Source organism: Paroedura picta, chromosome 8 (genome assembly GCF_049243985.1).
Source record: "Paroedura picta isolate Pp20150507F chromosome 8, Ppicta_v3.0, whole genome shotgun sequence".
Taxonomy (NCBI): domain Eukaryota; kingdom Metazoa; phylum Chordata; class Lepidosauria; order Squamata; family Gekkonidae; genus Paroedura; species Paroedura picta.
Window position 1 is genome coordinate 96,572,540 of NC_135376.1, and position 15,270 is coordinate 96,587,809.

The 15,270-nt window shown below is 49.8% G+C and overlaps 1 protein-coding gene across 13 annotated transcripts in view; it reads right to left on the bottom strand.

The window, feature by feature from the left end:
* The window catches only part of ZMIZ1 (zinc finger MIZ-type containing 1), a 410,316-nt gene that overhangs the window by 79,087 nt on the left and 315,959 nt on the right, over window positions 1–15,270 (bottom strand). For all 13 annotated transcript variants that reach the window (XM_077350898.1, XM_077350892.1, XM_077350896.1 and 10 more), the window contains one exon: window positions 8,202–8,346. In XM_077350898.1, the coding sequence (XP_077207013.1) occupies window positions 8,202–8,346 (145 nt within the window). The remainder of the gene's footprint in view (window positions 1–8,201; window positions 8,347–15,270) is intronic.

A 15,270-nucleotide genomic window follows, 5' to 3' on the forward strand; every position in this document is an offset into this window, starting at 1 on the left:
AGCGATTGCCACAGCAATCGGGAAAGGAGCCACGGAAACAGGACCCATGGCTGGTAAGGAGTGGGCGTGCAGGGCAGGAAGGCTGGCGTCCGCCTTTGCCTTTAAGACAAGGGAGAGGAGGAGGAGGAGGAGGAGGAGGAGGAGGAGTAAGGGCTCTCTCTGCACGGAAGCCAGAAGGACAGTCTTCGGGGAGAGGGAGTCAGAGAAGGTGTTAGCAGGCAGTGCGCATGAAAGGGGATGATGCGCACGATTACAGATCACACTGGTGCAGGGGTCTCAAGAGGGGCAAGAAGCACTATCCTTCCCAGACGGAGATGATTTCTAATTACAACTTTTGCCAAAACAGGTGTGCACACCCACCCGCGCACCACTGAAGCCGTTCCATATTCATCAAACGTGCCTGTGGCTTATCGATGTGTGGCTCAGCTCTCAGGGTGAGAGGCAGCGTGGCCAAGTGGCGAGGGGGCCAGACCAGGATCTGGGAGGCTCTGGCGTGAGTCCCCACAGTGCCCTGGATACTGGCGTGGTGAGCTTGTGCCAGTCAGGCGCACTCAGCCTGGCCTCCCTCACAGGGCTGTTGTGAGGATAAAGCGGAGGGGAGGAGAAGGATGGCAGCCGCCTTGGGTCCCCACTGATCGCTCACGGCCAGAATTGAAGCCAGTGTTTGAAAACTGACTCCTGAGCAACCAGGTGGAATAGCCTAGGGCAGGGGTAGTCAAACTGCGGCCCTCCAGATGTCCATGGACTACAATTCCCAGGAGCCCCTGCCAGCATTCGCTGGCAGGGGGCTCCTGGGAATTGTAGTCCATGGACATCTGGAGGGCCGCAGTTTGACTACCCCTGCCCTAGGCTCTTTAAAGAAAACTTTCATGCATTTTTTTTCTTTCTTTTTAAACGTGGACGGTGGGGGGGGGGGATTAACTTTAACCGGGACAGTCAGTCTTATTAGCCGACTCGTCAAATGTAGAAGGAGAAAATAAAATTCCTCAAAGCATTGTTTTGTTTGGCTGCGTTTGGGCCAAGGGCAAGTTCAGCACTCTCCAGTTCAGCTAAGGTGGCGCGTGGTTCAGTGACTCTGAGGCTGGCAGCTGGTTTTAGTGGGGCTGAATCAGGACTAATTTCTTGGCCAGGGGCCCAGGGAGCGAGGCTTTAAAATCTGCAAAGAGAGGCTTGAATGTATGAGCCATGGCCGGGCGAGACCCAAGATTTCCGCACAACTTCCCGGGCCTCTCCGTGGTGTACTGAATTCGACTGTACCAGCATGGTGTCCTGGTGAAACTCTTGCACTGGGGACTGGGTAAGCCCAAGGTCAAATCCCCACTCTGCCATGGAAGCAGATACACTCAGCCTGACCCACCTTACAGGGTTGTTGTGAAGATAAAGTGAAGGAGAGGTGGACAACCTAGGTTGCTTTGGGACTCCACTGGGGAAACAGTGGGCACTTTAAATAAAGTAAATAAATAAAATGGCCACGCCGTAGAGCTATATGGAGGTATTAGAATACTGGCTGATTTATTCTCAAAAACCCCAAAATGTGATGTCTGAAAAGGACTATTGACTCCCTCACAAGCAGCCATGCTTCTAGGTAGATATTCTCAGGCAGAGTTAAAAATATATACGTTTACATATTGCATACATGTCAGATGCAGCATCAAAAAGATGTTACATTTGGGTTTCCAGGTTTTCTGATCTGACATGAGACTTCCAGCCCAGCAGACCTACAAGGGGGCATCACTGTCAAGGCATCACCCGGCATCACCCGGATCTTATGACATTATCCCAGTAAGGTGATGTTCTAGGTCAGCCTTTCTCAAGGTTTTAATGTTTAAAGAGCCAGTTTGGTGTAGTGGCTAAGAGCAGTGGCTTGTTATCTGGCGAGCCGGGTTTGATTCTGCACTCCCCCACATGCAGCCAGCTGGGTGACCTTGGGCTTGCCACAGCACTAATAAAGCTGTTCTGACTGAGTTCTCTCAGGGCTCCCTCAGCCTCACCCACCTCACAGGGTGTCTGTTATGGGGAGAGGAAAGGGAAGGTGACTGTAAGCCACTGTGAGACTCCTTCGGGTAGAGAAATGTGGTATATAAGAACAATTCTTCTTCAGTAATAGCTCAGCCTCACTCACCTCTCAGGGTGTCTGTTGTGGGGAGAGGAAAGGGAAGGTGACTGTAAGCCGCTCTGAGACTCCTTTGGGTACGGAAAAGCGGCATATAAGAACCAACTCTCCTTCTTCTTCAGTAATCTCAGGGCTCTCCCAGCCTCCCCTCCCTCACAGGGTGTCTGTTGTGGGGAGAGGAAAGGCAAGGCCACTGTATGCTGCTTTGAGACTCCTTCGGGGAGAGAAAAGCGGCATATAGTACTGTTGAAAACAGGTCAAGCTGAGGGAAATCTCTAAGGGAAAATGTGGCCCCGGCAAGGTAATGTCACAGAAGTGCCATTGGGCCAGTGGAGGGATGTCAATTTACAGGGCTCCTCTCCACGCCCCCCCCCCCCGTCTCACACCACTTGGGGTCAGTGGCAGCCACTCCATGTTGCATCACGCTACAGAGAAAACTGGACAAAACCATTCTTTACTTTTTAACCTCAGCTTGATGAAAATGTTGCGGGATCTACCGGGACCAGCTAACATTGCCTCTACCCCCAGATCTGACCCACAAGTCACCAACCAGCCCTTTCCCTTCTAGCAGAGGCAAATGGAACAGTGCAGTCCCAAGCAGAGCTACATCTATTGAAGTCTAAGATGTTAGAAGAACAGTGGCCAACCAGTTCCTCTGGACATCCAACAACGGGGCAGAAAGCCCAAGGCCTTCCCCTGGCTCTGGAAAGTGGAAGTTCCCCATGGCTAGTCGCCATTGACAGACATCCTCCTTGAATCTAAAAGCTGTTTTTTTCCTGTGGTAGCTCTGTTTAGGATTTCACTGTCATCGTTCCATCTATTTCTGAACACTTTACTATACATTTTGGGTATCACTCAACTTCAGCAAGGTTGAGTGATAGGGTGCTTTGGACGGCGTTAATTCAAAGGGTCTCCCTAAGTCATAGAATCATAGAATCACCCTGGGTCAAGCCCCCTGCACTGTGCAGGACACTCACAACTCTATTGCTCATCTACTGCAACCCACCACCCCCTTGAACCTTCACAGAATCAGCCTCTCCCTAAGATGGCTATCCAGCCTCTGTTTAAAAATCTCCAAAGAGGGAGAACCCACCACCTCCCGAGGAAGCCTGTTCCCCTGAGAAACCGCTCTAACACTCACGAACTTCTTCCAGATGTTTAGACGGAATTTCTTTTGAATTAATTTCATCCCATTGGTTCTGGTCCATCCCTCCGGTGCAAGAGAGAACAACTCTGCTCCATCCTCCATATGGCACCCTTTTAAATACTTGAAGATGGTTATCAGATCCCCTCTCAGTCGCCTCCTCTCCAGGCTAAACAGACCAAGCTCCCCCAACCTTTCTTCATATATCTTGGTCTCCAAACCCTCACCATCTTTGTTGCCCTCCTCTGGACACGTTCCAATTTGTCAACATCCCTCTTCAACTGGGGCGCCCAAAACTGAACACAGGACTCCAAGTGAGGCCGAACCAGAGCAGAGTAAAGCGGTACCATCATCTCCCTTGATCTGGACACGATACTCCGTTTGATACAGCCCAAAACCCCATTTACCTTTTTAGCCCGCGAGTCACACTGCTGACTCATGTTCACATGAAGCAACCTGATGGCACCTAACACAAAGGTAATTTAATTTGGAGTCTTTTAAATGAAAACTACAACACAGGCCACTGGAGAAGAAACTGCACACTGAAATGCGCCTCTACCCACAAATGGAATGTTGCGCATCGTGGTCATGCATAATGTGAATGCAGTTCATGAACTGCAGGCTTTGATCCCAACTATTATTATTATGTCTCCTTTTTATCATTTTAATTAATGTTCCAGCCGTAACCCCATATATCTCATAATCTTGGGGATTCCTCTTTTTCCTCTAGTGCAATAAATGGGAAGCCACATAATATCTTGATTCTTAAAGCTTGTAAACACTCCCCCCGCCACCCGCGGTGCCGTTCAGAGTAACTGCTTGGATGTCAAAACAATACTAATAATGCTAATTAATAATACAGCACCATTCACCTAATTGAATTACTGGTTAATTTGATCTTCTGTTTAATTTTATCAAACCTCTGGAACCAAATCACTTCTATTATATTTTTTAAAAAGACTTCATCTCTTTATTCTAATCAATTTTGATTGCTCTAAGAACGCATTCTAGTACACCCACCGGCAGTTAGGAAACTGTGGCTTAATTAATATAGAAGCCCCCCCCCCAAAAAAAAAAACAACCCTGGGTTGAGGGAAGATAAAATGCAGCCCCCCCCCACATTGTTATTGACATGGCGAAGCATTAACATGCGCTAAGCAAGCTGCAACAAGCACTTTTAATAAGGGGGGGGGGGACGAAATCAGAGCAAGGGAACAGTTGGGTGTAAATTCAACTGGTCTTTGTCTGTCAAGGAAAACACCCGTTAGAGAAACTCAGGCTCCACCAGCGCACTGGGCTGTAATGAGCAGCTATCATGAACTCCACATCCTCACACAGACATTTCTTTTTTCAGAGATGGGGTGCCATGCTTTCTCCCGTCTCCCACTCCCAATTGCGTCTGCATGGAGAAATGAGGCCAGTGGGGGTTGCTCAGGGGGCATCTGTGTGCCACCAGGTCCCTCGCTGACATCTCACTTCAGTCACAAACACACCAGCATTTATGGAGATTACAATTTGTTCTTTGCACTTTAGGCAGGCAAATCTGCAGTTTGGGACCCATCTGTGCCATTGATGTGTTGTCAGGATTACTTAGACCAATGCTCCTAACCTTTTGAAGCTCAGGGATCCCAAAATGGCTGCCGCAGTAGGAGGAGCCAAACCAAGGAGGTGGAGCTGAATGGAATGTCTCCCTCCTCCCACCTCTCGGGAAGAAGGAAAACCTTAAGGGGAAACAGAACCACATACTGACTACATTTAGCCCAGGTGCTTAACAATCCTTCCGATCCTCCAGTGGAAAACCTTTTCTTTGGAATGAGGGCAGCCAGTAACAAGCCCTGCCTCACTGTGGCCCCATCCAATTTCTGAACAGCTCAGCAGGTGTCAAGGGAAGTTCTGGCAGGCATCATAGAATCACAGAGTTTCATGGGACTGCCAGGGTCATCTAGTGCAACCTCTTGCACAATGCAGGAACTCACAGCTTTCTGCCCGCCCACAGTGACCCCAATTTCATACCCAAGTGATTCCCCCCACCACCAAAAATCTCCAGAATCCAGCCTGGCCTGGAGGGAATTAACCTACCATCCCACAGTGACAATCAGCAATTCCCTGAGTATTCAAGGAAGGGCCACAAGAGACAAACACATCCCTTCCTGCCCACCCACTCACCACCTGCCTAAGTTCATAAAATCAGCATTTTTGTGAGGTGACTATCTATCCTCATCTTAAAAACTCCCTAATAAGGAGAACCCACCACCTCCCAAGAAATCCTGTTCCACTGGGGAATCACTCTAACTGTCAGGAATATCTTCCGGATGTTAAGCCGAAAATCATGGTGCCCTTGGGATGCTGACTTAGTCCATGGATGTGAAGTGCTTTGAGGGGTTCAATGTAGTATACAAATTAGAAGTATGGACACAAAGGCTTCCTTTGCTATTGTCTGTTGTAACTGTACTACGTCCTCAACTGCTTGGCTTTCAAGTCACCGTAGATCTTCCCTGAACACCCACTGCTTCCTTGAGGGCCCCCTCTTGGTAGCCATGATGATGCCACCCCTGTTGACAGGGCAACAGGTGACACCTCCTCGGCCCCTTCCCCAGCAACCCAGCCCTTCTGGCAGGAGCTCCATAGCAACCCAGCGCTTCCGGCAGTCTGCCTTGGCCAACACCAAGGCTCAGTGTTGGAGAAATAAACAGAAGACTATGCTAGAGTTGATCCAGCAAGGTTAGCATGAGGACATGCAACACCACACATGCCCTCTTCTCAGGTCCATTTCTCTCTCTCTAGCTCAAGACTAGAACTCATAAACAATTATTCCCGCTTTAAAAGGGTGGCTGAGAGGGTCTCCTTGCAACAAACCTTCATAAAGCCCTCTAGGATGGAGTCAATGAAGAAGTTAGAAAAAGGTTCGGCCTTTCAGGCAGCTGCTTCCAGCACTTAAATCCTGCCCGACCAACTTTAAGATACTTCAAAGACAAAATACGGTGAATTTTGCTTTCTTGTTAAAGGAAAATAATTGTAACCAACTCCACTGCAGTATATGGAAATTTAACCTGAGCATACACTGTTCAGGGTACATCTTACAAACAAAAGGGCTTTTGGGAAGGGGGAAAATAAATTTTGCCATGTTTTATTTCTACACCACTGAGGATGCGGTCCTGTGAGCCAGGCGGCCAATACTGTGTGGTGCCTCCCCAATAAAGCCCATGCAACCCTTTCTTGTTGCAAACATGCTGCCAAACACGTGACACTGTGTCCAGCCGATATGCTCAGGCCCTCCCACACCTTCCTGGGAACGGTCAACTGCACAATCTTCTCCAGGGCTTGAGTCGGAGGACTTCCTCCTGGATTCTGCTTCTGCCCTAAACGCCCCAAACCTGGGGAGTGCTGACCTTCTCACGCGAACGCTGATCATTCCCGAGGCATTCTGCAAAGGTCCAAAAGCCACGTATATTCCGCAACCCCTTTCGTATCTCAGTGCATGCGGACGGGGGGAGGCTGCCTTCGTTTTTAGAGCTTTGCTAAATTTGTCTGACATCTTCCACCTTCCGGGGTATTCGCTGTAACATATCAGGATGTATATATTTTCTGAACTGAAGACTCAGTTCCTGCAGTCTTATCTAAGCACACACTCGAGTGCTTTTGTCGCTTACACTAACAGAACGGGGCCCCCAACTGACCCTTGGCTCAGTCCGTGGCCCCTTTTGTCCTCCTGAACCTACCCTCGGTGACATTGGTAGTTTCCGTTACCTTGGCCTCTCGTTCCTGCCAGCCTGCATCTGCCCTGTCCTCACACATGTTACAGCACCTTAAGGGGGTCCCCTGCATGTCTCCTGTCACACTGGATGGGCACTGGGGCACATCAAAATACGGGAGAAGCATCCCCCTGCGCAATCGATCACTCTTTTAAATGTTGCAGTTATCGCTCAAACATGCAAGCCCGAGAGGAAAGCGGGAAGGCAGACTTTGACTACACTGGAGATTTTTTAAATTAATAATGCTTTGGCCATTTTTCTGTAACTGCGATCAGGGCACATCTCAGACACTAACTGGGGAAATCTTGTAACAGAGATTTTTATAACCTTGGTTGTGGGCAGAAAATCGGACAGGTTTGGTTGGGCGGTTCTGGCAATCCTGTGTGAGCTATTTTCAGGTGGCTCCTCAGGGGCTTGCCGCCTCCTCACCTTGTGGCCTGGGCTTTGCAGCCATATGCCGAGGGACTAGGTGGGCGGGGTCGCTGAGGGGGGCCAGAGAGCCAGGTGAGCTCAGGAGAAGGTCAGGAGATGTGGCAGAAGCCCAGCTGGAAGAGGGGCCAGGACAGAAAGGAAGGAAGGGAGAAAAAAGCAAGGGAAGGCAGAGGTCGGTGGGGAAACTAGCCAACTGTTACAGTAGGATCTCTCCTTGTGGGCAAACTCCCTTAGAGCAAGGCTTCCCTGGAAAACACCCGAGATCACCAGCCACCACCTCTCAGGACCTCTAGACAGGCCCAGTGGAAAACGCTCCCTTCCAGTGCAATAGTGAGGTGAAGGGGTAGGGCTGCCAGATCCCAACTGGGAAATTTGAGAATAGATCCTGGGGAAGGATAGAGGCCTCAGTAGGGCACAAGGTCTGAGAGTCCACCCCCTAAAACATCCATTTTCTCCGGGAGAGCTGACCTCTATCGCCTGGAGAGAAGCTGCAATGTCTGGGGGATTCTCAGGTCCCACCTGATGGCTGAGGTCACGGGAACAGGATCTAAGCCAAGCTGCCAAAGGCATACGGGGCTGTCTACACCTCTCGTTCATGAAAGAAATGGAAGCACCTCTTATCCTACTTGGTCACAAGCCTTCCAGTGACATGTCTGTGTGTGTGTGCGTGTGGGGGGGGGTTGGTGGGGCTGCAGGTGCCTATGTGTGCGGGGCCGAATGTGCTGAGGTGTTCAGGGCCAGGCACCGGTGTAGGACTCACCTGTGTGAAAGGGAGGGTTTCATGGAGCTCATGGAGTTCATGGGCGGCTGCATGGGGAGCTTCCCCGGGGGGTCGTTCTGCCGGCTCTTCTGGTGGCGCAGCAGCAAGAGACGTCCCAGCTCTTCACACCACGACGAAAGCAGCGCTAGGAATGAAGCAGAACACAAAATATAACTGGAGGAGGGGGGAAGCAACCAAGGAAGGGAAAATCAAAGACCGTTCCCCTCCCCCTGCTCTCCCTGGCAACCAAAGGCCTGAGCAACAGAACGGGCTATGCCAGGGGTAGTCAAACTGCGGCCCTCCAGATGTCCATGGACTACAATTCCCATGAGCCCCTGCCAGCTACAGGTTGACTACCCCTGACCTTGAGGCTTTTGGGCCTCCATCCTGCTGACTTACCCGACAATGATGAGTTCACAAAGCACTAAAACTTCTGCCAGAATCACCTTGCTAAGCCCCTCCGTAGTTCCTCAAACTCAAACATGGCCCTCACATTACAAACTTGTCCTCCAGTACCATGAGATCCAGAAACTTGTGTAAGAGGTTTAAAAACGATGAGATTTAACACCCAGCGTAAAGGGGTCAAGCGTATTTTCACCATACTAGAAGTTTGCTATGACCCAACATGTGTGGAAACAATCACTAAGAGGGCGGAATGAAGCATTGTTGTTTGTTTATGCGCACCCATATCCTGCCAAAGCCGGGTGACAGTGTTCATGATGGGGGTCCGTGCTTTCGCTAAGCCCAGTTGGTTTCATGCAAGGGTACTTTGAGACTAGAGTTGAGACCCTGGCCTGCTAGCCGACAGGGCTCCTTCATAACCTTAGTTTATCCTGGGCGGGGGCAGGAGGCAGATGGTTGATCTGGCCCAGGTTTTTACATGACTTTTGGGAGCAAACAAACAACAATATGATTCAGTTTCTGAAAGTGACTGTTGATGGAGGAGCTCCTTGGTGGAGAGGGCTGTCAAGTCACAGACCTATGGGGAAGGGGTGGCCAAGCTGTGGCTCTCCAGATGGCCACAGTCTACAATTCCGGGGACACCTGGAGAGCCAGTTTGGCCAGCCCTGTAATAAGTTCTCAAAGTAAGAAACTAACCAGGCCTAAACCTGCCTTTAGCTTTTGGAATCTGACGATCAGGCTAGTTTGGGCCATCCATTTCAGGGGACGCTCTCTTGGGAACATTTTAAGAAGTGTTTCGGTTCTTTAAAATCTCCATCATTACATTAGGTCAGGGGTAGTCAAACTGCGGCCCTCCAGATGTCCATGGACTACAATTCCCACGAGCCCCTGCCAGCATTCGCTGGCAGGGGCTCGTGGGAATTGTTGTCCATGGACATCTGGAGGGCCGCAGTTTGACTACCCCTGCATTAGGTGATAAATAGGGGTTCCTTTGAATCTACTAGGTCAGGCCAGGGTTCCATGAAGTTTTCTTGATGGCCCTGGAAGGGTTTCCCAAATGGTGGGCGTTAATTAATCTCTAATGTTTAAACGTATGCATTCATCAGGGACATGACTATATATGGTCAGCTCGACCCACCCACCGTTCCCAAAATGGCCAGTGATGGACCTGACGGGGGTGGGGAGGGGAGGGGCCCTGGGTGGGCGTATACCAACTATGCTTCCCAACCATATTCTGAACGATTCTGGGGTTTCTCGAAGACTGCAGAATATTTCAGGGGTGTCTCAATGGTACAAAGGTTGAAATTCAACAGCCTAAAAGATGCCATCCCCCACCCGCTCGGGGCTAATGCCTTCTCCTCCATGCGGCTTCCCTATTAGCTGAGGAATCGGTGGACAAGTGTTTGATCAAGTGGCACTCACCTGTTCTATCCCCGGCATTTCCTTACTAATGTGCCGGCCAGAAAAGGATCCTCATCTCTCCCCCCTCTCTTTCCTTTCTTTCATGCTGCCTGGAGATAAAAAACACTGCCTGGCATTACACCCTGGCCACTTGAGTTCTGAGGAGGAAAGAGTGGGGGCGGGGGCGGGGGGGGGGGATGAGCAAACCATTCGGGCAAAACTCCAAAAGCAGCCATGAACGCCAGTCTAACAGCGGATGCCGAGCATCTCCGCACGAGCTGAACGTAATTACGACGGGGGTGTCCGGATGGGAGGCATCCATCTTAAGCGGGCTTTGATGCAAAGGAGGGAGCTGCTCCTCGCCCGCCAGCGCACAGGGCTATGCACAAATCAAGATGAAAGGGGGAAGCAGGCTAATGATTTGAGGATGTGTCTGCCAGAGAATGCCAGGAAGAGGCGAGGGCCGTGGGGAAGAGGACAGTAAAAAGCAGCAGAGGGCAGAGGGAGACAAGGTAAGACCACACTGGCTCCTTGCACAGCGCCCAGGCAGGCAAATATCCAATTGATATGTTTTGTGACTATGGAAAGGCAACACGTGCCTCCCGTTTTGGGAGATGAGCTATATCTGTAGAAAACACTTTTTTTTTTAAAGAGGGGGTGGAATTTCAGGCGATGCAGTGACTCTTTTGCCTGTTGTATAGTTCACCAAGGAAGGCAGCATACTTTACTCCTCTAACCCCTGTTGACGCTTGTACATGGTGCTATCCAAAGACACTGTGGTGTCTCAAAAGACTCTCACAAATCACATGGGCTTTGGAAATCAGCAGACCCTCTCCTGCTAAGCTTCCTCACCTCTAGGCAGGATTCCTCCTGGAGTTTTCCCAAAATTACATAAATCTCCAGACCACAGAGAGCAGTTCCTGAGGAGAAAATGGCTGCTCCAGAGGACAAACTCTGTGGTATACAATAAATTCTAGGTGAAATCCCTCCCCAAATTCCCCCCTCTGCAGACATTGCCTCCAGATCTCCAGGAATTTCCCAAGCCAGAGTTGGCAAGTCCATCTCCTGCAGAAGTCTCACCGAAACGAGTGGGAAACGGAGCCCCAGAATCTTTTGAACAGGACTTCTCTAGAGCTTTCCAGCCGGTCTCCCGTTCTGGCTCTTCTAATGGTGGCTACTAGGGTTGGGTGCTTTGGCGGCCGAAGCGGCCTTTCTCTCCCGACGCTGCCAGCGCCACGCCATGGGGGGGGGGAAGAGGGGAGGCAAGGGCAACGCGGGAGCGGACGGCCTCTTCGCCGCTGAAGCGCCCAACCCTAGTGCCTACCATTTGTGCCCACCATTCACCTTGTTAAATCCTGTGAGCTTCACAAATCCTACTGGTCCACTGAAAACCTGCAGCGGCTGCATTCTTATTGGTTGCCTGCCTTGGCTTACAATATTCTCCCTTCCGCCCTTTTATCCGTCATAACTGGGCCAAGGTCACCCAGTGAACTTCTGTGGCAGAGAGGAAATTCAAAAAGGTTTCCTTTGTTTGATCTAAACCTGGTAAAGAAGGGCTGAGGAAGGTTTTTCCAGGCAGGTCAAATTTGAGGACTGACAAGAGCCACTTTAAGGGTTTGTGGGGTTTTAGCAGAGCACAACTGGCACTGTTCTTTGTGCTGCACAAGCACCCTCCCCTGGCAACTTCTCTTTGCGGAAAGCACTTCTCAAACCTTGGTGGGACACACAAGCACAATGCCCCAGGAACTAAGGGGACCATAATTATGCGGCTTGTGGTTCACACACATGCTCAATAAGCAACGTGCATGATCAGTTACTAACAGCATGAGCATCCTCCTTTTCCAACTCTTGTGGTTCACAAGTAGCATAACTATGAAGACCCCTGCCAATCACAGTGTGAAGGCCCCCTAACTGTACAGCATTGTGGGCTCCTGTAAATATGGGGCCCAGAGCACATGCTATATGTTCTACCACTTCTGTTTTCAGGGCAAGCAAAGAAACAAAGCTAACATCCCATCAGAAGCATTCGCCTGAAACCTTGTTAGTAGGCCTCCCTCAATTTGTGTTGGTCAATCCCATCAAGTTGCAAGAGACTATGGTGAACCCCTCCTGCATAACACCCCGTGACTTCCTTGGTGGTCTCCCACCCAAGTGCTAACCATGGCTGACCCTGTCTACTCTTCAAGACTGGACAAGGAGCAAGCAACCTCTAGATAGGATGGAGGGAGAGCATCGCCCCTCTCACTTTTCAGACCACAACCACTCCTTGGCCAGGGTGGGTTGGCCATATCACCCACCCATTCCTCAGGAACAGGTTCTGCTCTTGCCAAATTACAGGTTCTTTGGCTTTGAAATGGATTGATATACGGAATATAGATGTCCCAGGGCAAGGGGTGGGTAGGAGGAAATCACTTTTTAAAAATACTGATAACACTAAAGCAGGAGGTGAGCCTCTTGTGGCGCAGAGTGGTAAGGCAGTGACATGCTGTCTGAAGCTGTCTGCCCATGAGGTTGGGAGTTCGATCCCAGCAGCCGGCTCAAGGTCGACTCAGCCTTCCATCCTTCCGAGGTCGGTAAAATGAGTACCCAGCTTGCTGGGGGGTAAATGGTAATGACTGGGGAAGGCACTGGCAAACCACCCCGTATTGAGTCTGCCATGAAAACGCTAGGGGGCGTCACCTTGAGGGTCACACATGACCCGGTGCTTGCACAGGGGATACCTTTACCTTTTAGGAGGTGAGAATTTTAAATATGAGGCCAGTTGCCATAACTGATCGGGGAAAGTGCTGCTCAGTTGCTGCTGGCATGCTTCAGTGTCACAGCCCTGAACAAGCAAGGACCCACTTGTGACTAATGGGGACCCCAAAGTGCTTTCGAGGCGAGAGGCAGACAGTGGTGGTTGGTCACTGCTTTCCTCCATACAGTCACCCTGGACTTCCTCAGTGGTCTCCCCTCCAAATAGTAAGCAGGGCCAACCCTACTTAGCTTCCAAGATCTGATGGGATCAGACTGGCCTGGTCCATCCAGCTCAAGGCTTGCCACCGTTATTGGGTACAAAATAAATATATAAATTGAAAAGGTGGGTTAGATGACCCTGAAGGTCCCTTTCGACTCTATGATTCTTAAAATATTTAGCTTGTTTGGTAATTTCATCTTGAATAGACTCAACAGAAGGCCTCTCAGCCTTTAGAAAAAGTTGCTGCCCCAACAGAGTGACATCTGAAATGGTGCCCTTGAAAGCTGTGTTTGAGCACGGAATGTACAAGAGTCAGAGATGTGACCTTTTGAGATCCTACTGAGAAGGAAGCCAAAGAGTCTCTGGGCCCTTCTCTGTCCGCAGTGCTACCTCGCCTGCCTTCCCTTGACCCAGTGTGCACGTGGCACGGGGAGGCGGAAAAGGGGCCCACCCACCGACCCATCTGCAGCAGCTGGATTCTAAAGAAAGCGGCCGTCCTTCGGTCCATTCAAGTACGGAGAAACCAACTGAAAGGAATTTACAGATTACGCTATTCATCTTCCAGCGTGCTTAGCTGCTGCTTTTTAGACCTCGGCTGCATTCAGCCACATTGGCACTCATTGAAACCCCGAGCACGAGAAATTCAGCATCACACGATAATGAACAGATAAAGCGGCAAGCACAAAAGACGTCCGCAGATGGTTCCAACAGTCAGCCTCCCCTCCTCTCACAGAAGAGACAAGCAGCTGGGTCCCCCCTCCCCCTGCCCCCTCCCCACAAACACAGATTCTGCAGATGGAACATCTTGGACCCGCTTTCTGCCACAGTTTAATTATTGGACTGCAGCCACATCTCTATCCTGTCATGGCTTATGTTGCCGCAAAATGGAAAATTAAGAATGTAACCGTTGCTGTTGTGTCTTTCCTCCCGACCAAATTAAGGCAGTTGTCTTTCAGGTTCACACTTGCAAGGACAGTTCACACACCACATATGGAGCTGCCTTACGGTCAGATCAGGCCACTGGTCCATCAAGGTCAGTACTGTCTACTCCAGGGGTAGTCAAACTGCGGCCCTCCAGATGTCCATGGACTACAATTCCCAGGAGCCCCCTGCCAGCGAATGCTGGCAGGGGGCTCCTGGGAATTGTAGTCCATGGACATCTGGAGGGCCGCAGTTTGACTACCCCTGGTCTACTCGGACTGGCAGGGTCTCTTGAGGGTCTCAGATCAAAAGCCTCAGGGAGCTGCTGCTGGCCAAGGAGATGTTCTAGCACTGAGAAGCAGCCCTTTAGTCCCAATCTACCATGAAATGTTCTGAGCACATGTTTAGGTAAGCACAAGAAGAAGAAGAGTCTATGCAAGTTATGAACAATATTACAAAAGGACAGGTTGAAACTTTGGATGCTAACTGGTCGCTGGCTGGCTGTCCGAGCGCCATTTTTAAATCCTTCTGTGTTCTGCTTTGGGAGGGGGTAGAGCTAGACTGTGAAACAAACCACCAGAAGCCAATATCTGAACAGGCAGAAATAGAAATTCTCTGAATAAATAAAATCCATGCATCTTAACTACTCATCATTCATTACTGCTGTGAAAATAGATTCATTGGCCAACAAATTTTGTGTGCCAAAATATCAAGCGGCAAGAACCCAGCACAACGAGGTTCACAACTGACTCAGTGACATAAACAGCTGAAGCAGACAGTGTGGGGACCACCGGTTTATACCTCTATGGATAAGACGGCATTTCCAAACTTGAACCGCCCAACACCCATCATAATGTCCCCGAATGTCATCAGAAGAACATTGCTGGAAGAAAGCTAGCTTTAAAATCCTCTGAGAATGCAAGGCATTCAGATGTCTAACTCCTCCATGGATTAGCAGTGAAGCCCAAAACGAAACGGAACATGAAGATGCCAGGCAAGTTTCTGTTCTTTTCTTCTTTGCCCCCACACAGTAAGACTGGCTAAATTGCAAGACGGTGATAAGTTATTATAAAGATAACAAAAGGAAAAAGGGAAAGCACCATTAAATACTTAAGTAGGGATGAACATTTGAATATTTCTGGACTGAATATATTTCCAAAAATATCTTACTAGAATGTTTAAGGTATATTTGGGAATCTGGGTGATATTCAAGATTCTTGGAAATGCCACGTATCAATTCCTGAAAAATTCTGGAAATCAGGAATATCTAAAAATACTCAAATTTCCTATTTTAAGGCTTCCAGGGCTGTTTTTCCCTGGCAATGGGAGGCACAGGCAATGGGACCAGATGTTCAGGGGAGCACATCTAAGCAGAAAATAGATGCAGTG